General features: G+C 42.6%; 1 protein-coding gene across 1 annotated transcript in view; it reads right to left on the bottom strand.

The window, feature by feature from the left end:
* Positions 1–918: 918 nt before the first annotated feature.
* The window catches only part of ADGRG7 (adhesion G protein-coupled receptor G7), a 47782-nt gene continuing 23438 nt past the window's right edge, over positions 919–25262 (bottom strand). Inside the window, exons 7-16 of the mRNA XM_074983534.1 lie at positions 25010–25128; positions 24249–24356; positions 21618–21778; positions 17698–17847; positions 15145–15257; positions 13679–14010; positions 11967–12048; positions 10410–10571; positions 7215–7371; positions 919–1372 (exon numbers count right to left, since the gene is read on the bottom strand). Coding sequence (XP_074839635.1) covers positions 1145–1372; positions 7215–7371; positions 10410–10571; positions 11967–12048; positions 13679–14010; positions 15145–15257; positions 17698–17847; positions 21618–21778; positions 24249–24356; positions 25010–25128 — 1612 coding nt within the window. The 3' untranslated portion in view covers positions 919–1144. The remainder of the gene's footprint in view (positions 1373–7214; positions 7372–10409; positions 10572–11966; positions 12049–13678; positions 14011–15144; positions 15258–17697; positions 17848–21617; positions 21779–24248; positions 24357–25009; positions 25129–25262) is intronic.

Below are 25262 nucleotides of genomic sequence, written 5' to 3' on the forward strand. Positions count from 1 at the left end.
GCATATCGCCCCCCTTGTGCTGGCAGGGACTCTCCACACGCAGACTGGCCAGGCCCATGGAGAACCCCTCTTTTGAAAGAGCAACCTGTGGAGTGTCTACACATGTTCTCTTTTGAAGTAGCCATTCAAAATGAGGTGCTTCTCCTGAAATGGGAAGGGGCTAGGGACTTTGAAATGAGCGCCATGTTATTTCTATATTAATTTAGAAATTACACATTTTGCATGTAGGCGCTCCATGGAGTCTTTCAAAATAGCTCCTCCTTTTGAAATGTATTTCGAAAGTGTTAGTGTCCATGCAGCCTTTCAGGAAGAGCAACTTCTTTCAAAAGTTTCTTGTGAAAGAAAACATGTATAGACACTCCGTAGGGCCTTTTTTTTTTCAAAAGAGCAGTCCTCATGGTGCCTGATTTTTCAGTCCCTGGCCTGTCCTTTTGAAAGAGCCAGGGCTGTGTGGATGCTCTCTTTCAAAAGAGCAGATCACTCGTTTGGTCTGGTTTTCTGTGTGTGGACACATTCTTTCGAAAGAAGTTCTCTTGGAAGACAACTTCCGGAAGGACTCCTTTCAAAAAATCACTGTAGTGTGGCCTGTGTGGCCGTTTCCATTTCCTGAAGGAAGAAGGGGCCTCCAGAAGGAGAACTTCCTTACAGAAGATCCCTCGGGGGCTGCACCTCTACAGACTGTTTTGGAGTCCGAAGGAACTTCTTCCAGACTCCAAATCATGTGACCCTCTACCAATGAGGCGCCAAGAATTTACATCTGTGCCTCATTTGCATATTTCAGGCCATTTATCAGCATGCCACTTTTGAGGAAAGCGGCATGTGTAGAAATGTGTGTGTGTGTGTTGGACAGGCCAGGAAGAGATAGAATTGTGAGAAAAAACAGACAAGACTAAGTCAGACAGATGCCCTTCTATGTTGTGCATCATTTTAATGACCTTCCACTCAACTTGTAAGAACTAACAAATGAAGTGCTATACATACGCTCTGCACAGCTCTTATCTTGCCTTACATTTTTTTGGTGTATGTCCTATTGATTTCTGATGTGTGCTCACTGCTTGTTGCCGGAGACGTGGTCACATCATGCAAAACAAACAATGAGTTCTATGTAAAACAAACTTAGAAAACTTCACTTTTACATCTTAACTCATCGTGTCGGATCACTGTTGGAAAAGGTAGTTTCCTCTGAAAACGTCTCAGATGGTCTGACGGTCTCATCTGCATGTTTTTTATAACCACGGAACTTTACAAAATAATAAGTCTTTGAATGCAAGTGAATTGGTATATCTGGCATTGAGACATAGGAAAACATCTCAGTGATCTTTTTCTTGAAGATTGGTGATCTGAAAGTGTACAGAATACAGATCTGAAGTCCCTGTGGAATAAATGAAAGCTCAGAGTTAATCATAATGAAATTAACCAACATCTTTTTGATCTGGCTTGAATAATAATAATAATACCTATTTATTATGTTACACTTTATCAGTAGATCTTAAATCACTTCACGGTCTTTAATATATTTATCTTCTCAACATCTCTGTAAGGTAGGCAAGTGCTATTATCCCTTTTTTACAGATGGAGAAGAGTGGCACAGAAAAACTAAGTGACTTGCCCATAGTCACACAAAGAATATGTGACAGAACAGGGAACTGAAGCTGGGTGTCCCAAATCCTAGACTAGTCACCTACTCCTACTCACTGTAATTATGAACCATTAATATCTTGCAAGACACCATGGCATTACAAGAATGCTATATATTTTGGCTAATGTGTAAGAATTACAGTAATGCCATTTTCTGGATGGAATATCAGGCCTGCTTATGTATGTGTTATATAAGACCCTATACTATAGCTCAGACGCAGGGAATCTTTTTTGGGTCAGGGCCACTGTGGAGTAGGAGGTGTGGATAAACAGGTTCCAGGCAAGGCACAGGCTGGATCCCAGCTGTGGGCTTAGGTTCTCCACCTCTCCTATAGGTAAAAGAGAGTTTCCTTTAAATACTACAACATGGGGTGACACCAAACAAGGCAGTCTCCATTCGTTAAAACTGGAGGATGGCACTTAAAGTTTGTAACCTTTGTAAAAACAAATCACATCTTAAGGAGGTGTCCCTTTGGGTCATGCCACTTTTACCTGGGTCTAGTCTACATTGAAACACTTTGGTGGTACAGCAGTATCAGAAAACCCTCCTAGAGTTAGACATGGCTTATACCAGCAAAAAAGGGCTTTTGCCATTATAATTTATGCTACTTCCCTGAGCAAAATAAGTTATACTGGCAAAAGCTCTTTTATGTTGGAATAATAGAGGGCTTTTGATGGTACAGAAATGTTGCAAGCCCCCCCACGACACCCCCCCCGCACTCTTAGCTATCCTTGCTATAGCAGCAACAATTTTTAGTGTAGCTCTGGCCTTAGACTGTACGAAGGGGGCAACTTCTTTCACAGCTCTCTAGGTAAGGTGTGGGAGGGACCAGCTTTGCAGCCCCAAGGGGCAGAGCCTCAAGCAGAAGGAGAGGGAATGGAAGTGGCCAGCCCTCAGCACTGCCAGCCTTCAGAGCCGCATAGAATACGTGGAGTGGCACTCTGGCAGCAATGTAAAGGACTCGGGCCTCCAGCCACTGCTGTTGACTTGTAGCAGAAGTGGGGGGCCAGGAAATCTGGCAACTGCCCCCGTGGGCTCCCCCACCACATCCCACCTGGGAAATGTACTGATTTTAAAGTCTTCAGTCCAAGGATAATCTCATTGTTATGTGTTTGTACAGTATCTATCACAATGGAGCTCTGATGCAAGATTAGCCTCTCTCTAGCTACTTCTGTAATAATAATAATAATAATTAATAATAATGATTTATGAATAATAAATTATTATTATATATCTGTCATACAGTCAATAGTTTCTTTCAGGAAAACCGGTCTCACAGACAGCAGAACCATTGAAACAGATAGGCTAGAGAGCTGACTGCAGGCTTAAAAAACAAACTCAGCTTCCAGGGAAAAGGATGAAATGTTTTGTTTTTAATTATTCTGAAGCACAAATCATTTTTTCATGCTTAGAAACTAAACTTCTGGGGGAAATTTTAGTCAACAATTTCTTAAAACTGTCGGTGTGCTTTTCAAGAGTCAGATGATGCGGTGGCGTGGGGAATGGTGGACCTTCATAGACCTGGCCACAAAGGAAGCCTAGCCCAGGCCATCATCAGATTGAGAAAATTCTCAGTAGATAGGGCACATGTTCAAATGTGCCATTTGGCTTCACTGGGTCCCTTCAGCTTGGCTCCTTCTCACTGGAACTTGAATACACATGGGTTCTTATAGCCCCATCTTGACTAAGGAATAAAACGTGGCTGCTTTTCCAGAACACCCTCTCACCTGTTGAGCCATAAATGAGATCTAATTCACAGTAAATTGTGCAGATCTGTGACAGCTTCTTCTCCTTTCTTCCATGAAGACTGAAATAAGGGCTTTTCCATGCTGGGAAATTTACTGGAATAAGTGCATCCACATAGGAATTATGACAATATACATATAGTGCTTTGAATTCACACACCTGTTTACCCTATACTTAAGGGCTGCGTCTACACTTGCATTCCTCTTTCAAAAGAGGCATGCAAATGAAGGAAATAAAAATGCAAATGAGGTTCAGATTTACATATCTGGCACCTTATTTGCACATTCTTATTTTGAGAGAGCTTCTTTCAAAAGAAGAAAAGCAGTGTAGACACTGCTCTTTTGAAAGGAACTCTCATCTTTGAAAAAACCCTCCTTCCTTTTTTTTTATGGGAAGAAGGATTCTTTCGAAGATGGGGTTTACTTTCAAAAGAGCAGTGTCTACACTGCTTTTCTTCTTTCGAAAGATGCTCTTTTGAAAGAATAATATGCAAATGAGGTGTCAGATATGTAAATCTGCACCTCATTTGCATTTTATTCCCCTCATTTGCATAGAATCATAGAATGCTAGGACTGGAAGGGACCTTGAGAGGTCATTGAGTCCAGCCGCCTGCCCTCATGGCAGGACCAAATACTGTCTAGACCATCCCTGACAGACATTTATCTAACCTGTTCTTAAACATCTCCAGAGATGGAGATACCACAACCTCCCTTGGCAATTTATTCTAGTGTTTGACCACCCTGGCAGTTAGGAACATTTTCCTAATGTCCAACCTAAACCTCCCTTGTAAGCCCATTGTTTTTTGCTTTGTCCTCAGAAGCCAAGAAGAGCAAGTTTTCTTCCTCCTCCTTATGACACCCTTTTAGATACTTGAAAACCGCTATCATGTCTCCCCTTAATCTTCTCTTTTCCAAACTAAACAAGCCCAGTTCTTTCAGTCTTTCTTCATAGGTTATGTTCTCTAGACCTTTGGTCATTCTTGTTGCTCTTTTCTGGACCCTTTGTAATTTCTCCACATCTTTCTTGAAATGCGGTGCCCAGAACTGGACACAATACTCCAACTGAGGCCCAACCAGGGCAAAGTAGAGTGGAAGAATGACATCTTGGCCGTTTCTACACAGGCCACTTTCTTTGAAAATGGCTTGGTAATACACAGCCCGAAATATGCTAATGAGGTGCGGATGCAAATTCCCCGTGCTTCATTAGCATACAGTCACGTGATTTGGAGTCCAGAAGACCGTTCTTCCAGACCCCAAAATGCCGTTTAGAAGCGCGGCCCCCAGAGGCGGGTCTTCTGGAAGGAAGTCCTTCTTCCGGAGGCCCCTTCTTCCCAAAAATTTTCAGGAAGAAGGGGCCTCCGGAAGAAGGACTTCCTTCCGAAAGCCCGCCTGGGGACACGCTTCTACACAGCTTTCTGGAATCTGGAAGAACGGTCTTCCAGACTCTGAATCAAGTGACGGTATGCTAATAAGGCATGGGGAATTTGCATCCACACCTCATTAGCATATTTCGGGCAGTGTATTACCACGCCACTTTCAAAGAAAGTGGCCTATGTAGAAACGGCCCTTGTGTCATGTTCACGACACACCTGTTAATATGTGTTAATTCCTGTGAATTCCTCTTTCAAAAGAGGAATGCAAGTGTAGACACAGCCAAGGTGAGTCTGTCATGGAAATCACAGATGTCATGTATTCTATGATTTTCTGGGACCTACATGACTGCCATTTCAGCAGCAGCCAGCAGCAGTCCCGGGGCCCACCCTGGAGACCATCTCAGCAGCTGTACATAGGGGCCTCAGAGCAACAGGTGGCTGGGGTCAGCCAGCTCATACTGCTAGGGCCAGCCATTGGCTCCCAAACCATCACTACCCCAGGAGAAGTAAAAGTAGTAAAAGTCCCAAGCAGATCCGGGGCTGTGAATTTTTATTTATTGCTCAAGATCTGTCCACGACTTTTCTTAAAAATACCAAGGCCTAAATCTTAGACTTACTTATTCTGGTATAATTTCCTCAGAAGCCAACCCCCACCATTTTTTTTTTTTGAGGAAAAATAGCAGCTTGAGAGAAGTGCCATTATGCCTGTTGTTTCTAAGCCCTGATGATTTTTAGGTTTCAAAAAATTACACCCATTCATATATAGTGTCATATAGAGCACTTGTTAAAAAAAGAGTTTGGAGATCCAATACCGTTGAATGTTGAGCACTGTCTAGCTCAGGGGTGGCCAAGCTTTTTTCATCAGGGGCCACCTGGCAATATTTTACATGCTCTGGGGTCCAAACACAAAATAGCCCCAAACCCACCACCCAGGTTTAACCCCTCCCAGCCCCAAACTGCCCTCCCTCCCACTCCCAGGCTTAGCCCCACTCAGCATCAAACTGCTCCCCACCTACCTCGCACAGGAGCTCTATGCACTGCCACTGCTGCCCCCCACTGCACCTTCGCCAAGCCACTGCCTCCTCCTTCTTATGGCCGCATGACCCCCGCTCCAGCCTTCCTAGTCCCTTCCCCCGTGGGCAGCTCCCTGCCTTGCTGCACTAAAATAATGGGACTCAATTTAATTAGTTTAATGGCCAGATCCGTCCTGCTGGCTGTTAAATCAATTAAATTGAGTTCCATTATTTCAGCATCGCAGGGCAGGGAGTTGGAAGAGAAGTCAGCAGTAGCAGCGTCTGGAGCCACAAATGGCTCCTCAAAGACCCACATGCAGCTCTGGAGCCACAGGTTGCCAACCCCACACCGAGCTTTCCAAATGGTCCCACTGATGACTCCACTGGATGGATGAAAAGGCTCTTTGGGCTGGATTCTGGCCTGCAGACCATTTGTTGGCCACCTCTGGTCTAGACCATTGGAATTAATGGGTATTTAAATAATATGTAGGACTTTGGACCAAACCCTTGCCAAACACACTTATTTCTTGTGCAAAATACAGGTGTCATCTATGTCTGCTAAACATTTATACAATGGTGTGGAATGCCACACTGTGAAGTTAAAAGCAAAAACTCCAGCATGACCACATTGTTCATGAGAAATGGAGATGCATGTATTTTTCTCTAGGTCTTTGTCCAGTCTAGTTTTAGAGATCCTAAGGTGGGGCGGGGAAGCTATGGCCCACAGCCCAGATCTGGCCTTCAGCTTACGTTGATCACTCCTGTGGTGAGGCTCAGGTCTTCCCCCATGGCAAATCTCTGAGCCTCAGCATCCCTCAGTAATCCCTGTGGGACTCCCCACCTCCCTCCTAGGAGAGTGAGTGGAGCCCTGGCACCTGGAGCAGAGGGTGAGAGAAGTGAGTAGCTGTGCCCCACCCCAGTTCTTTCTTCTTTTTTTTTTTTTGCTTCTCATTTGGGAGTTCAGTAAGTGAGGGATTTTTTTCTTTTGTTGTCCCTGACTGATTTTCCTGTGGGTCACTGCCCACCCTTCCTCTGCCCCCTGCAAAAAAGAAGGTTCATTCCGCCCATTCCAAAGCATTGGAAATTGCACAATTTTCCTTTGCTGACACTTTCAGAGCTAGTGAAATTTTTCCCAATATTAGCTCACACAACCCCTGTTAGTAAGGTCTGGTACAAAGAGAACCCCCTAAAAATGGACAACTCTTTGCAGTGATCACCTTGTACATCCTACGGAATAAAAGAGCATGTTAACTAATAATACCAGAAGAGATTTGTGAATGATATACATCAACTTGCTGTCATTTTAAAACCGGGATTGTGAATTTCTGTATGAAGCAATATGGTTTTCCAACAATCAACTAAAATACTGGCTTATGGAGGGATGAGGTTAGCTGCTTTTTTTCAATGTCTCATACATCATTATTGAAACAGCTACAAACGGTACCTGTGTGGTATTGAAAATACAGAACAAAATGCTGAAGACTTGACTTGCTTCCTCACCACCTATTAGCATCATATAGCCCAGGACCCAGGTGATTCCAAGCACTACAGCAATAGATAAAGTGCCGACGATCTTGGTTCTGAATGATCTTTTTCTATTGCTAGAAAAAAAGAAAAAAGTAGCATTGTAAATGTTTAAAAATGTAGGGATACAACAACTCATTGTCTTGGCTAATTCAACCATTTTATTCAGTGTCCGGCATTTCCGGACTATTCACTAGTAATCTAGGCTAATGTCCAGAATGGAGAGAATTCAAATTCCACTGAGCAGATCAAAAGGGAAATCTCTCTTCATAGCTCTGAATCACTGATAAAAATATGGTCAGAATGATTACCGTTGGAACTCGGCTTCATTATTCAATATGGAAAGAGAAAAAAGTTGCCAATCCTTCAGGAAGCAGGAAGGAATAATAAAATAAAATAAAAAATAAACTGCTACTGTTTAAAACTATTAGCAGTTGGGCTAAACTAGAAGAATTCTTATTTTGATTCAAATTTCCACAAAGTTCTACCTATTATAGATTCAGGGCTCCAAAGGTGTTTGGATTTAGCTTTGAATCTCAACTTCTCCCATGTTTGCAGATTATTTTGTAATCAGGTTGTTTTGGGGTGAGCTCCACCTCTGAAAACTATAGAAGGGAAATTAAACAGTGTTGTGAACACATGTTGAAGGCAATGCATCTTCCAGCTAAATAAAAGTAACCATTCGCTTTCAGACTTGACATACATGCCATTAGGACAATAACATCCAAAATTCGCATTATATAGTACAGTCAACATTTTGACATCTTGCAATGCAAAAATCAGACATCTCAGTCCACTGGGAGACTTCTAAATAAGTGACCTGATCTTAGACTCCTGGGATGATAAGTGCTTAAAATTCTCAGTGGACTATGACAGGAGCTTTGATTGTTTTCCCATTCATAATAACGTAAATCAGCAATTAATCCACTGTCACCCACACATATAAAACTAGTTTAAAGCATGATCCAAAGCAAGAGGAATCTATTTCTTGCCAGTGGGAGGCAGGCAGGGATGTGACTTCATGCAGCCCTTCACATGATTCTTCCCTGCCCCACCCTCTCCCACTCTTCCCATTATCTCACTATGATCCAGCTCCCTTACCTGGGGAGGAGAGAGAGCTTCCTTCCTCCTACCGAGCTGGAGATTTCGGAACCAGAGCAGCGAAAGGAGCAGAATGCTGGAGGTGACTCCTGCTCAGCTTTACTGCCACTGCCCCTTCCACTCAGCTGCATCACCTGAGGTCTGATGGCAGCCCCGCTGGAGGAAAGGGCTGGGGGTGGTACAGCCATGCCAGAGGAGTTGCCAGCATTCTGCCTCTTCCTTGCTGCGGTGCTGGGCTGTCCAGGGATCCATGAGCCACAGTGGGGAAAGGAGCAGACCCCCCACACCAGCCCTGACCCCGATCTTCTAGGGTGCTGCATCTTTTCTGTCTGTCCAGCAGCCCGTGGGAGGACAAGTCCATCGGTGTGTGGCTGGGGGCAGCAGCTACACTAGAGGAGCTGCGGGTGTGTGGTACAGGACACTGCTCCCTGTAGGAATGTGCTATCACTACACAGGCGCTCTGCTCCTTTTCCGGCTGCAGCTCCAGGGGGCTGGGTAGTCTAGTGGGAGCACATTCCTACAGGGAGCAGTTTCCTACTACACTGGCAACTCCCGTGGTGCACCTGCCACACTCAGCCCAGTCCTCCAGCAGGACTGCTGTGCAGATTGAGAAAAACCGTCCTGGAAGAGCTGGGGTTGGCTTCTGGTGCACCAGCTCGGTGGTTTGAGCAGTGGTCTGCTAAAGCCAAGGTTGTGAGCTCAGTCCTTGAGGAGACCATTTAGGGATTGGGGCAAATAGATGTCAGGGATGGTGATCGGTCCTGCCGAGAGGGCAGGGGACTGGACTAGATGACCTCCCGAGGTCCCTTCCAGCGCTTGGAGGTGTGTGTGTGTGTGTACCAGCTGCAGATACCTGGCTGGTGTGGTGGACTGGACCAGACTGCTCTGCTTGTGCTGATGAAAAGCCCACAAAAGTTGATGAAATGGCTCCCTTTAGATCAGGCCTACTGCACTTTTAGGAGAATTGAGCCAAAGTATGTTAAAGTGTAGCCCAAATTTGGGCATTTCAATCACATAAACATAGGAGACCGGTTGTAAAAGGAGGGAAAAGTCATGCTCAAAATGATCAGTGAACGTTTTTAAAGGGACAAAAACTATAAAAGACACCCGGTAACACCTAAGACCAAGAATCAGATTTTCCGAAGACAAAGTCTACTACTGCCGAAAGAAACAGAGCCAACTTTCTCTCTTATGGCTTTGCTGTAGCTTAATGTACCCCAAATGTACCCCAAAATAGCAATTCCATGGGTGAAACACAGCGCTCTAAATAGCAGTGCTCTTTCAAGTGTGGTAGTCCAGTTCCAGTATCCCTCATCACAGGCGGGGTAGAGAAAACTTTGAAATAGCCGCTTATTTCGAACTTCAGTGTCATGTGGATGGTACCAAGTTCAAAATAAGTTGACTTGAAAAAAATTATGCAGGCTGCTTAAGTGTACCATTATTAACAGAGAGTAAGCCGTGCTAGTCTAGACACTATTGTGCACCATTGTAATACAGAGCAGAATTGGGTCCACTAGCTTAAGTTAATGAGCTAGTGAGGGCTACTGCAATTTGTGATATTCTAACACGCTACAGGTAGAACCTCTCTCTCGGCACCCTTGGGATCTGGCTGGTGATGGACCAGAGAATTTCCCGGACCACAGGAAGTCAATATTATCTAGCACTTTAGCAACACTTCCACTGCTTACTGGGCTCTTAGAAGACATTTAGGGGTAAATTACAGCTAAATAACAATAGAGAACACTGAAAGCCAGGACCAGTGGCTTTAAACATACTTTATGGGACCATAGGATACTTGGTCACATCCATGACAAGTGGTTGTGTGGCTAAATAAAAGCATGTCGGATTAGGGATGTTACTGGAGTTCCAGACTGGAGGGGGTTCAGTCTGTAGTTTCTTTGAAGAGACCTTTTTTTTTTAAATTAAGAGCCTTTTGTTAAATGCTTAAGACCATGTCATATGAAAGAATGTATTGTAATATTCTAAATGATCTCAGTTCTTTCCACCCCCTCACCTTGTGAGATTCATGTTATCCTTCCACATAACAGAGACTATGATCTTGACAAAGATGACAATGTTAATCAGAAGGATGAGTGCCACTATCAAAAGGAATGACCATATCATAGGCTTCTCTGTGCTCACATTCCCTTGTTCATCTAGGGCTGCAAGCCAGCAACTTAAACATAAAAAGAGACCATTTGAACAGATGAGGCAGGCATATAATAAATGCAAAACCATAACATAATATACCGTCTTTCATCCTGAAGGATCCCAGAGGACCTTATAGCCATCACTCACCCACTAGTGAAATGCAGTCATATCTACAATGGAATGCTGCAGACTTTCAGCATTAATAAACCTATTTAAAAAAAATTCTCCCCAGGACAAGTAAAGAATATGTTATCAAAGCAAAGCTGCAGAGAAGAATTCGACGAGACAGAATGCAATCATCTAAACTGGACTCTGATCCAGACGTGGGAGTGTATTATTATTATTGTCCATATTAAAATATTCCTATGGATCCCCAGTCAAAGATCAGAGAGCCAACGGTAGTTGAATCCGTATATATGTGTACTATAAAGGAAGGCCCCTACTCCAGAAAGGTTAGAGTCTATGTTCATGGCAAGACGCATGAGGCAGCTCCTGAAATAGATAAGTGGGGCCAGGCCCACTGTCAAAGGGCAGACAAAGGGGGCAGTTATTTGGGGCCCAGCAAGTGAAAAGGGCCCAGGGCTCCTGACCACTGCTGCCTTTAAGCCACCACTAGAGTCCCATGCAGCATATTCTGGGCAGCACCGAGGACTGCCTAGAAGAAGCTACCCCAGACTCTGCCCCTTCCACCCTTTGGGTGGGCACAGAGCCTCTGCCTCACCCCACCTTGCCCAGGGGCCTGGAGAACCTGTTGGACTCACTGAGTAGGACCAAGGAAGGAAGGTTGAAATGACCAACAAAGACATGAATACCAAATCCTGAGATGATCACCATTGGATAGTTAGTGATCCAGGTGGAAAGCGATTTGGTTTTACATCTCATTTGAAAGAATCTACCTTGGATTATGTATGTACTGTCCACTAACACCAACCACAGACCATGCCCATCTCAGCCCAGCATATTTTATAAGAAAGCCTGTTATGGAGTTGATACAGTCATATGGAAAGTGGGTCCAAATAACATAGGGTAATTCTGGACATTAGAGACATAGGCCAACATTTTAAAACTTACATGCCTAAATTTAAGCACTTAAATCCCTATTTAGGCACCTAAATAAGTGGCTTGAATTTCAAAGAGGCCGAGGGCATGCACAGTTGACACTGAAGTCAATGAGGGGTTGTGTATGAGCATTCAAGACAAATTTTGGCCCAGTCAACATTTGCTAACAAAGGACCAACACCTGAAGTCCTTACCTAAGCAAAACTTGGGCTGAATTTAACAGAAGTTTTGCTCAGGAAAAGACTACAACGTTTAGAACTGGATTGGTTAATTAGCTACAAATACTACCATGGTATATCCAAGGTATCATGAATACCATTACGCATTATAAAACAACTGCTGCAATCATTCATCTACTTACAACTCTTCTTGTCTGTACTGTAATGGCTTGCCATCCTTGTATGTAGCTCCAAATGTTATAGCAACCACTACTGCAGGCAAGCCTAATTGAGAGAGGAAGAGATCAAGTGTTTATTCAATGAGAAGTCCTGTGGCATCTTAGAGACTAACATATTTATTGGAGCATAAGCTTTCATGGGCAAAGACCCACTTTGTCAGATGCACCTGAGATGATATGCACCTGACAAAGTCAGTCTTTGCCCACGAAAGCTTATGCTCCAGTAAATCTGTTAGTCTGTACGATGCCACAGGACTTCTCGTTGTTTTTGAGGATACTAACATGGCTACTCCTCTGACACAAGTGTTTATTGTCTTGATCACCCGCTTTTGCAGAAATACCCAAATAAAGGGGAAACCTACTTGTCAAAACCCTCAAGGCTTGATAAGGGCCCTTTTGTATCCCTCCTGCACTCAGTTAAGTGGGGATAGTGGCCATAAGGAAAAGGCAGGATTTAGAATGGTGTAGGGTAGTTATCTATGGGAAGCACAGGGCCAAGCTTTACTGACTTTACTTGTGGTGCATCATTTCCTGAGCATCTCTTCTAGAGAAGTGGTAGGCAACTGGTGGCCCCCAGGCAGCATGTGGTCCACTGCGATTCTTTGTGTGGCCCATTAGACATTTTGTTTACCAGTGCCCACACACAGGGTTGCCAGATTCCACTGGTTTCCATCCACCTAGTGTCTACCCTACCAGTATCACTAAAGTGACATGCACCCAAAGCAAGGGCATGTGAAGGCTGGTGCATGCAAGATCAACTGTGAGAACCATGAGCTCCACTGTTGCCAATGGTTCAATCATCATGCCCCCCACATTCCAGGTACGCAAGTGCAATTAGCAAAACCGTCCTAACTCGGGAGACTGTCACAGTTACAACAATCGCGTGGCCCACTCACTAGTCTAGGTTGTCCCTCACTGTTCTAGGCCCCCCACATCTGGGCAACAAAGCTAATTCCTCTCCTGTGCTGCAGCTGGCTCTCTTGCAGCAACTGTGCAATCCTAGTCCCTTATCACAATCTAGAACTATTTAGTGACAAAGACGCCTAAGATATTCACGCCTACTTTATTAGAACACTGTACTGAATGAGTCTGAGTTCTCAGAGGCTCTTATCTTATTCAGTAGTTACCTCCCATTGGCCTCCCTCCATTTTGTCTTCTAGGAATGCTGCTTGTTGCTATGCTCTGAAGACATGCTAAATATTTATTACAAATTAATATATAATATATAAGCCAATTTTTGCTTGGATGGATACATGGCTCCCACTGAAATCAATGAAAATCATATATACTCTTCCAAGGGCAGAATTTGACTCCAGTATGCCACCATTTATCAGAAACAATTTTCTTTCAGGTGATAAAATATTCCTAAAGCACTTAACTGTTGCCAAAATTCTTGCTGCATGCAACAGAGGAGAGTTGCCATAACAATGAGCATGCATATATGCCCTGTAGTTCTGCTAATCTCCATGTTATTAAGTGACAGCAGACTGAGCAGGTAACCTCCAGATGCACCATTAAAGGGGCATCAGAAGTAACTGCAGGCTACCTATTAAACCACATAACCAAACCAAAGAAACTTTCGTTTCCTGCATATTGGATTAATCCATTTCAAGCTTACACTGAATGCATTACCAACATTTTGAAAAGCCCTCTGCATATGAAACGCTAATTCTTACCCCATCCAATTACTGATGTGATTAAGATGAAGTGTCCAGGAATGGGGTTCAGCGTTTTAAGCAGCAGTAGGTACAATTGTGCAGAATTGAGTGCTGTCCACATAAATGTTGCCAACAAGAAATAATGCAGTAAGACAGCTACAGCAGTACATGAAGCACTCTCAGGAGTATCAGCCTGGTCCGATTTAAACATAACGTTTTGGATGAGAATGTCACTGCCTTTTTTCTTAGCATTTGAGTTTTCAATTCCAGAGATGAAGATGAGGTAGAAAATCAGCATAGATGTACAGAGATTCACCAACATCCAGGTAACTGAGAATTTTCGTGTTTTCCTGTTTGTTGATAAGCGCCATACATATTTAAGAAAAAAGTAGCAAAGCAAGAGAAGAAATTATGATACATTCTGTCCTTTTCTGTATCACTTAACATGTTAGAAGCTGTGGGTGTCTAGCCTTTTTTAACACAAACCTAGGATTGAGTAGAATTTTCAAAGCCAAAAAAATAAAAAAGCAAAACAAAAAAAAAAAAGAAAACCAGCAATAAACATTTGGCGAAGACTACTATGTGCCTTTTATTTTCACACATACCTATCAAATTTATCAGTTGTCTTTGACATCAAAGAGAACTGAAGGCACTTGACACATCACAGGACCGTGCCCTTAGTACAACAGTTGGGACATATTTTCTTGCTTTTCTGCCATTTTTCAAGCTGACTAGCATAAATGTAAGAGGGAGAAAACAGCGTAACAGAAATCTTTCTGAACATTCACACTATGTCTACATTTGCCCCCTTCTTTGAAGAGGACAAGGTAATCAGCCTGATCATGAAGTGCTGCAGTGAATATGCAGCACTTCATTAGGCTAATTCTCCCCAAGGCAACTTCGAAGTTAAACTTCAAAGTGCTGGCATGCCATGTAGCTGCAGGCCCTTTGAAGTTCCCGCACTACTTCCAAGTGCCTTTACTCCCCAAAAATTTTGGAAGTGGCCGAGAGTACATGGCATGCTGGCACTTTTCTGTTAAATCGAGAGTTTGCTGTACTCAGTATCTCATAGCAAGGGCTCGATAGCTCCCAAATTTGGCCCAGTAATACACTCTGCAGAACTTTATAGTGGTTTCAATTATCAGTTGACAAAATATCTTTTAGTAATTAATTTCACTGCTTTGCTATCTCCATATTTTAAAAAAGGAAACCACAGCTGAGAAAGGTTACATGAGTCATTCAAGGTCACACAGCAAGAGAGTGGCAGAGATGAGAAAACAACCTAGATCTTCTGACTTCCAGCCCTTCGGGCTAACTGCTAGAACATACAGCATATTCTTGATACTGTGTCATAAGACATTAAGATGTTATAAAGTGACTTAACTCACTTTTTTTTCAGACCATTTCAGAGCATCATAAAGTTAAATTAGCTTAGCATATAAATATTTTTGTAAATAATGTTTATATTATGTACTTTCTCTTACCTGGTGAGAATTAGAAACACAATAGTAATAATCAGACCAGCAATGGAGAATCCAGTACCAATGTGTGAGATAATCACTAGAGGTTTTGCGTATCTGTATTTTTTCTGGAAGCTCTAGAAAATAATTCTTATTCATTATAAAGAAGTTATACATCTAGTTGCATATGCATGCAGTGGAGGAGGTAGTTTCTCTCTAAAATTTCTGTGGAAAATTGGATGTGAGAATGATAGTGTTTTTTAATGTTATGACTACTACTAGCTACTGCCAAAATTTGCAGGTCATATAAAATTAGTCAAAACCAGAGTAGTTTTGAGGTACTTGAGAGAGATCTAATAGTGTTAGGATTAGCACAGATCTGATGGAGATATACAAAAGAATGAATGTCACAGAGAAGCCATTAATTCCTACACATTTTCTTGTTATTAAAACAAAAGGATATTCAAAGAAACTAAGAGGTAACAATTTAAAATTAATGCAAGAAATAATTTACGCCAAAAATCAATATATGGAACTCATTAACACAAGGTATAAGCAAGGTTTCCCAACAGGTTAGATCAGTGTTGCTTAAACTATGGTCCATGGAACACAGTTGTTTTGTGAACAACTTGCAGGTGTGCCAGGAGTGTCTGGAAAAATAATTCAAAGTTTTACAATAAGACAGTATGTTCTGTTGTTAAAACCAAATGTTACTTATTCATTTTGTTTTTGCTGTATATGTTGCTGTTTGGGTGGGGGTTGTATTTTATTTTTGGTCCAAAAACCATTTTTTGAAGAAAATTTTCATACATGTTCCATGGTTTGAAAATGTTTAAGAAACACTGGGTTAGACATTTATATGGCTGATGAGAAAAATCAGTTATATAAGGTAGAGGTTTTATTTTTATTTTTAGAAGGGATATGAACTTTCATACTTTAGAACATAACCCAGCCTCTAACTAAAAACTGTTAGGAAGAAATCTCCCTTATGGTAGGTTATTCTGAAATTGTTGACTAAAAATTTCTTGCACCTATCTTTCACCTAGTATTGGCCAGTGCCAGAAACAGGACACCTGTCCAGGTAAAACATTTGTCTGATATGTCAATCCCTATGCTCCCTCGGCAGTCACTTCTCCTGACCAGGTTGCCAGAAGTCCAGGTTTGGACCGGAACACCCCAGGATGCATCTATGCTACAGTGATCTATTGGCAGAAGTTACTGTTGGAAGGTATCTTCCGACAAAAGCGCTGTCAGCAGAGAGCAGCCAGACTGCCCAGCCCTCTCTCGACAGAGTGGCCACCCAGAAGCTCTACAGAGGGCCCCTCGGGGCATTTACACTATTGTTGTGTGGACAGAATCTGTCCACAGAGATGTTATGCCTCGTACAGGAGTGACTTAACTCTCCCGAGAAAACTGCTGCATTCTGTTTACTGATTCTTGACCGAATGCATTTTAGCTGTGGACACTTCATGGGTTTTGGCTACAAAACACCAGTTTTGTTGACAAAACTCTAAAATGTAGATGAGGACCCAGTCAAAAAACAGCCCCTGGTGGCTCCAGTTGGCAGTGCAGCAGGGGCTTAGGGATAAGGCAGGCTAAGCTGCAGGGGGTAGGTGGACATGCAGAGGCCCAGGATTTCCCCTAGGCTCTGGGATGGTACCAGAAATTAGGGGTGCGGAGTGCAGGAGAAGGATTTAGGTTGAGGCAGAGTTAGGATGGAGGGTGAGGGCTCCAACTGCAGGTGTGGGCTCTATGCTGGGCCCAGAGATGAGGAGCTTGGGTTGCAAGAAGCTCCGAGGTGGGGCTAAGAGGCCTGGGGTGTGACAGTGGGATCAGAGCAATAAGTTAGGGTGGAGATGTGGCGTCTGGGTGGGCATTAGGGTGCTAGAGTGGGCTCAGGGCTGGGCATGTGGTATGGGGTCATGGAGGTCGTTAGGCTGTGGGAAATGGGGTAGGGCACTGGGGTGTAAGACATGGGCAGCTCCTGTTAGGTGGTGCAGCAGGGCTGAGGCAGGATCCCTGCCTGTCCTGGCTCCACACAGCTCCTGGAAGCTACCAGTACATCCCTGTCTGCAGCCCTGGTGGTGGAAGGTGGCTCTCTGCACTGCCCTTGCCTGCAGGAACTGACCCCCCTGCTCCCGTTGGTCGCAATTCCCGGGACTTGCAGCTCCAGACCAGTGTGGAAGGGGTGGGGGAAGAAAGGGGGAATGGCAGTGTTCAAAGGTGCCTCCTTTTTACACCAGACAGGGCCGGATTAACACAAGGGTTTTAGAGTGTGCAAGTGACAGAGAATTTTGTGCAGATGACACCAAGATACCAATAACAAATTGGCCAGCTGACAATGTCTACATAAAGGAGATGTTGGAGACAGCTGATATTTAAAAAATCCTGAGTGCAAGGTTTTCTTTCTCCCTCCCCTACTCTTCTGTTGCTCCTCTTAGATTATTAGTTCCTTGAAGGCAAAGACTGTATCATCTTGTATATTTGAAAGAGGCCTTATATCGAGGTTCAATTATTATAAAGATACCAAAACAGAGAAGAAAAGATGAATGATTTGCTGTTAAAAAAACATCCTACCATCAATACAGCGAAGCTAGTAAGGTGATTGCACCTGCATCTCAATCCCAGGCTGCTGCTTTCTTTTTTGCAGCCTGTTGTGTTCCAGTCATTTGCTTTGTAATCCCAAAAGACACATGCGTAGTTATGCAGTTGAATCAATGAGTTGTTCTATGGATCGTGAAAACAAGACGAAAAATTGGTAACACACACTTTGCAAAAATGCACCAATGAAGCCGAGTTTAGCAAAGATTGTTGTTTCAGTAGGGAAAGCTGACACATACAGCCTGCAACACTTGCAGTTTCCAGTCAACTTCATGGGACAGCATGAACACAATTTGGCCTCACGAAATGACAACACACCCCAACCTTCCATTTGAAGCATAAAAGGAGAGTTCAGTTGCCATTTACAACGTTTTTGAGACTACTAATAAGCTGGCAATTTGCTGAAAATGTTTTGGTAATTATGACAGAAATATATGTCCTGTGACAGTCGGACAAAAAGGTCAGCTTGTTTCCCATGTTCCAAACAGCAACCATCAGATAACAGTAACACTCAATGCTGCCAAACCAAATTAGGTTTGTACTACAACCAAAAGGTAGAAAACTCCACACTCCACTGGCAACCTGCTGAGCCATTTAATACTCTCCTCCAGATATGGCTGCTTAATACGTTTAATAAGTATGCAATTTTACATTTTCATAACAACTATACAAATTTGTTATTAAAATATCCTTTGTTTTAGTTGTGCATGATAAATAGACTTCTAACATATATGAAAGACTCTGAGATGCTCAAATAAAAGAAAGTATATTATGCAGCTGTTTTGTGAAAAATAAACTGAAACAAAAGATAGGATTTAATTCACTGTAATCAGTATGAGTGATACTTATTTTCAAATTCACCCCATTATTATGATCTATTACAGTGAAATAATCACTTTAATAGGGTTAAGCCTCCAAGCATAGCCACATAGGCTTGTAGGACGAGGACAAATATCTTCCAGAAAAATTGCATCATGTGATGTTGGCAAACAAGGTGCCAGCCCTTGCCAACACCCCAGGCCTTACTAAACACTTACAAATGCATAGCTAATTACCAGACCAATTCACTTGTGGTTTAGTGTAGAATCAAAACAGTTTTTAAATCTGTATGAATGCATTTGGTGTTTAAACTTTATGAAAACTAATGGGGTGCGGCATGCATTTTTTCATTATTTTGTGTTCTACTATACTGTAATATCAAACATTTACATTGAGGAAGCCTCATATAGTGTAAATAAAGAGCTTTAACTGGAAAGCGCTAATAACAGTTTATTTGTACCCAAGCACTCATTATGACTGATGATCAGAGAGCAAAGAGTCCAAATTCATTCCTCTCCCTCTGCCTGGCAAAGAAAGAGCCCACGTGGGTAGTGACCAGTGTGCCCTTTAATTTTTCCCCATGCATGTTCAAAATTAATTTGGTTATATGCACCAATGTGGAGGCGATGTGCACACTAAATTATTAGGAATATTAGTGCACACTAAACAAATCATTTGGTGGGGGGAGTGTTTCAGAGTACCAGAGTGGGGCTGAGAGCTGGGGCAGAGGTTTGGACTGCAGAGGGTGAGGGCTCTGGCTGAGGGGGCAAGCTGTGTCAAATAAAGGGTTTTGTGTGCAGGATGAGCCATGAGTATGGTAGAGAGAGAGAGGACTACCCCCACAGAGCTCTTTCACTGCAGCAGCAACTGGGCTGTGGGTCAAGGGGAGAGGCACCTCTTCCAATCACACCAGGTTCAGGCTGGGACTGCATTGGGGCTGAAGTAGAGGTCCCTCTCACCCCCAGAAGGACAGCTCCAGAGTTGGCATTCTTGTAGGGGCACCTGTACCCTGTCTATGGAAGGTTTGGGTTGGGGCTGAGTTGAGGCCACGGCAGTCCAGGGCTGGGGGGTGGGGCAGACATTTCTCTCCATTGCAGTCCTGTGTTCTTGTACAGTGCTGAATAGGGAAGAATAGGGAATAATGAATCAGAAGACAAAGATCCTGAGTTATTACTGGTAGCCTTGAGAGACTTGCAGTAAACTGGCAAATCACTACATCTGTACTAATATTTTGAGTTACAGACTATGACTCACCTGTACATGTGTTTTACCTGCCTTAGCTCTCATTTGTTTTTCCTAACTAATAAGCCTTTAGTTAGTTTTGTTCTAGAATTGGTCACCAGTATTGTCCTTGGTCTGTGACCTAGAATACAAATCAACCTGAGTGAGTGACTGGTCTTTGAGGACTGAGAGTAATCTGGTATCTTGTGATTTTTTGGTGTAACTGACCATTTATCACATAGTTCAGCTTGTCTGGGTGGCAAGATAGATTGCAGTGTCTTTGGGACACGGCATGATTGCACTAGAAGACTATTATAGTACTTCGAGCATTCACACCTGGTAATGGGCTGACTAAGCCAAATTACAGAATATACCAACAATCTGGGGTGTCTGCCCTCCTTTTGACAGTCTGCTCTGAGGCTGGCACTCATGGTCCTGAGAGTCTTCAGACAGTGTGACAATGCAAATTAAAACTTCAGAAATCGTTGTTCAAATATAAAATTCATGCAGACCAATGCACAAAAAAGGTAATAAATATAGAATCATAGTAACCTTGAGAGGTAATCAAGTTCAGTCCCCTGCACTTCAGAAAGGACCAAGCACCACCTAGAGTAGACCATCCCTGATAGGGGTTTATCTAACCTGCTCTTAAAAATCTCCAACGATGAAGATTCCATAACCTCCCTAAGTAATTTATTCCAGTGCTGTAACCATTCTGACAGTTAGGGAGTTTCCCCTAATCTCCAACTTACACCTCCCTTGCTGCAATTTAAGACCCCTGCTTCTTGTCCTCCCAACGGAGGTTAAGAAGAACAATATTTCACCCTCTTCCTTTTAACAAATTTTAGGTACTTGAAAACTATTATCACATCCCCTGTCAGTGGGCTCTTTTTTCAGAATAATCAAACCCAGTTCTTTCAATCTTCCCTCATGGGTCATGTTTTCTAGACCTTTGATCATTTTTGTTGCTCTTCTCTGGACACCAGAGAGACTTCTCATTGAAGCACTCTTTGCAAATGACTCTGCCCTGACATCCCACAGACATAATGACCTCCAGGTAATTGTTGTCAAATTTCACAAGCATCTCAGCTTTTTGCCCTCACCATCAGCCATGGTAATACAAAGGCTCTGGTCCAAACTGCTCTTCATTCCAATGCCCCAGTGCCTGCCATTTTGATTCCAGGCACACAGTTGAAAATAGCAAATACGCATGTATTGGGGCAGTGCCATCTCCAGGGATTGTTACTTTGACTAGGAAATTGCTTTCTGGAATAATGAAGGCACTTGGACAACATTGAACAAAAGGTCTCAACCAGAACGACATCTGTCTGCCCACCACAGTGAAGCTAACTAGTGGAGTGGTCCTTCTTCCTGGACAGTTCTGCGAAACAAACTCTCTACAGCTGACGTATTAAACAGCTTGGTCAATTTCATATGTGCGCCCTCCTTTAACTATATCAGCATAGTTAAAGCAGCTAGACTTCTCAGTGTAGACAAGGCCTTAGTCTTCTTCTGTCTTGGTGGCATCCTTCCCATGTCAATAACTGAACAATGATGCAGTTATGTTGTAATTATGTTGTACTTTTGAAGAAGGAAAAAAGATAAATAAAGCCCTAGAGCCTTTTTAAAGACTCTAGACACCATACCTTCTCTCAAAACAGCTACGTCCTTGAGAGGACAGAGACTGTCCTTTACTACATTTGCATAACGTCTGCCTCATTGGGCCCAAACTGATTGTGACCAGTAGGTGTGACAGGGATTTGGATGATAAATAACTGAGGCTGCAACAGCAAGATTTCCTATGTAACTTTCTCTAGAACACCCTTTGTCTTAATTCTATTTATAAGAGGACTCACCGGTGGACTGAAGACTATTTGAACATCACTGAATGTTGCGTTAGGAAAATAGCCAGAGATAACTCGTTTGCTATAATCATAATAACTCTTGAAAGTTTCTGCTTGGAAAAACTTGTCATTTTGATACAAGACAAAGCCAATACTTCGATCTGCAGATGAATCTACATTGAGCAAAGTGAAAAGAGATGAAGGTCATAAATACTAATAGAACAGACTATTACAGAAGGAACTAATAGCAACTCCCATAGTTAACTTACCTAAGATGTCTATTATAAAAGATTCTTTGAGAAGCTCTTACAACTCCGTTATACACAGCAGGCCTTAATATTTGTCAGGGAAACCTCTTGAGCTAAGGAAATACCTTTTCTTTGTTCCCTAAGATTCTAGTCAGCTTCTTCTGCAACATTAACTGAAAAAATGTCATAATTTCCTTTCTTGGAGATGACAAGTATCAGAGGGGTAGCCGTGTTAATCTGTATCCAGTGGCACCTTATAGACTAACAGATCCTTTGGAGCATAAGCTTTTGTGGGCAAAGCCCCACTTCATCATTCGTTGCCATTTCTCTCTAGCCCCACGCATTTCCCAGTGCCATATTTTCAGAAACTTGCTGCAACCAACTATGGTGTTAGACCTTGTTTTTGAATAAAGATATTAGGAATTTTGTGAAGGAAAATATTATGCAATCTTATTATAGCGGTCACTTCAAGTTCAATGAACATAAAATGTCCACTGTACCTGCAGCAAACAAGCGGACGACTCAATATATAAGAGACGCAGTACACCAAAAATAAAATGACCTCTTTGCTTTCCATTGAGCACATTTTCTTATAATTTAATTAAGAATCAGACTATTGAGACACTGAAGTTAGAGGGTCCCCCATGTCAGAAATCAGCTACTTACCTGTGGCAGAAAATAATTAGTTATCTATATCTACCAATCACATACCAATCTGCAAAACTTCTCCAATATTTCTTGAAGCATTTTGGATATTTTAAAGGTAAATTTGGGGCATATAAATACACTGAATACTTTTGTGGGGGATGAAGACTGTTGTATTAATCAAACTGCACAAGCATCATTTGCACAATTTGACCTAGTGTGCCAAATATATGTAACTTATTCAGAAAATGGTATTTTTTTCACATAGCTAATTGAGCTAATTCACATTTTTCTGGTGCCCAGGTTGAGACCCTGGGGGGCTCATTTACAGAAGTGCTGACAACTCACAGCTGCAAGTTAAAGTCAAGTGGCACTATGCTTTAAATATGTTAAGTGTTACATTACTCCTTGTACTCTGAAAAATCAGGTCATGTGCACTAAAAATTGGGCCCCAAAAAAGAGTGGAAATGTTAACCAAACTCTCACTGTGCCTCAATTCCCCATCTGTAAAATGCAGATGAGAACAGCTCTTTCCCTCAAAGGCATATTGTGAAAATAAATTAATCTGTGTCAAGCATGCAGTTACCATAGTGGCTGATATCATGAAAAAGCCCATGAGGAGTTTACTACTCAGAAAAGGGTTTGCATATTAGTGTGTAGCAAATAAGGCATCAGGCCACACCTTGAATTATGAGGAAAACACAACATACTGAAACAAAAAAATCAGTCCAGTAGCACTTTAAAGACTAACAAAATAATTTATTAGGTGATGAGCTTTCGTGGGACAGACCCACTTCTTCAGACCATAGCCATACCAGAACAGACTCAGTGGGTCTGTCCCATGGAAGCTGACCTAATACATTATTTTGTTAGTCTTTAAAGTGCTACTGGACTGCTTTTTTGTTTTGATAGTATATAGACTAGCACGGCTATCTCTCAGTTACTATAAAACATATTGTATAGGTGCTCATTCAGTGAGAACAATTTACCTTATGTGCTGAATGAGGCAAGGATCCATGAAAAAAGTATGATATACTACAATCATAGACTGTGTCATCGTGCGTATATCCAAGGAGGCAGAATTAAGGTTGCATAGTTGACCTGTGAGTGATCAACATTGTCTGCAACATGAATGTTCATTTAGCATCGTGTTTGGGTGTAATTTTATATTTGTCTGGTTTTTCACATCCTTGCCCTGTGCTAATACCCTATACCCAGACTAATTCAGAACTGCTTCATTGTGTGCAGGTTGCTAGGAGCTGAAATACAGAGATGAAACATATCTCAATTATTCAATAGACAAATGGGATTTTCTTTTTATGCTGATATGGTAGTAGAGTACAGTTCTGGAGCAGAACTTAAAAATAGCTCAGGCCACGTTACAGGTAAGTCAGCAAAGATTCATAAATAAATTCACACAGTTAGATTTGTCTTATGCACTTCTTGTTCTATGATATGTGCCATAACTGGATTTAGTGGTTCACTCTGAAGCACGTAGCTCTGTGAACACACACTGGTTTTCAGTTAAAACATAGACGTAATGTAGGCCATGTTACAGGTGAATCAGCCATGATTCACAGACAAGGTCACACCATTAGATTTGCCATATGCACTTCTTGTTCTATGATACGTGCATAATATAGGTACATAAAAATGACATGTTTTCATACATTTGTGTCAAACAAGTGTGAGAGCATTTTGGGGCAGAATTTGCCTGGCACAAGCTTGGGGAAGTGAAGAGTGAACTTACTGTTTCCTGTTACGTTGATCAGTATTTGAACTTCAGTACTGCTGATGTTATTAAATGTAGAGACATTTTGTCTTACGTGAGTACAGTCAGACTGTGAACTTTTTGGTCCTGTGTAGGCAAAAGTCACCAATGAATTTGTACAAAATGTCAGAATTTGTAAACACTAGAAAACTTACCAGCGTTACTCGATTGCTTCGGGGCAGGGGGCTGGCAGTGAGTGGGGGAGGAGTGAAGGAGTCTGTGCAGGGCCTTGGGGATGTGGAGAGCTGAGGCCAGAAGGCTAGAGGATGGAGGCTGAGCGGCTCAAGGCAGAGAGCTGGGGTGTGGCGTGGGTGTGGAAGGCTGTACAACCTGCTTGACAGCACTCCCTGGGCCTGGTAGACAGGTCAAGGTGGTGGGATCTGTGCTGTCACCCGGGAGTTGCTCGCTACAGTGCCTGCTGTCCCCCTATGGTCATGTGAACCCTCATGCTTGCTGTCTCCCTGATTATAACTGTCTCTGCCATCAAACCCCACCCCTGCCATTGAATATGAAACAACTGCTTTCCACGCACATCCCGTTATCTGGGCACAACAAATCCCTGACCTTGCTTTAAGTTATGATAAGAGGAAGCTGCATATGAAATTTGGTGGTCCTAGCTCTTACATTTAGGAGGAGTTCTTGAACAAAGGGACCCCCTCACAGTCAGAGGAACTTTTCTAAAATATATAGTAAGATTTGTTCATTGTCCTTGCAATTCCCACCAAGCAAATAAAGCTTACCCTTCTGTGCAGAGAATAAGGCTGTGGTTGAGTTTGACGTCAAGGAAAGGTTACAGACTGCAATATTGGTTTGAACAGCAGAGCCACTCAAAGAGAATTTTTCCAGTGTACTTGTGAGGCTACATGGAAGTAAGGAATGTTGTAAATGTCTTTATCACTGAAGAGTGTGTCGGAATGTAGCACCAATATCTGCTCCCCTCCTGCAGTGATTTCCATTTTGCTCCACAGAGTGTAGGAAAGTGAGGAATTAGAT

Source organism: Carettochelys insculpta, chromosome 1 (genome assembly GCF_033958435.1).
Source record: "Carettochelys insculpta isolate YL-2023 chromosome 1, ASM3395843v1, whole genome shotgun sequence".
Lineage (NCBI taxonomy): Eukaryota > Metazoa > Chordata > Testudines > Carettochelyidae > Carettochelys > Carettochelys insculpta.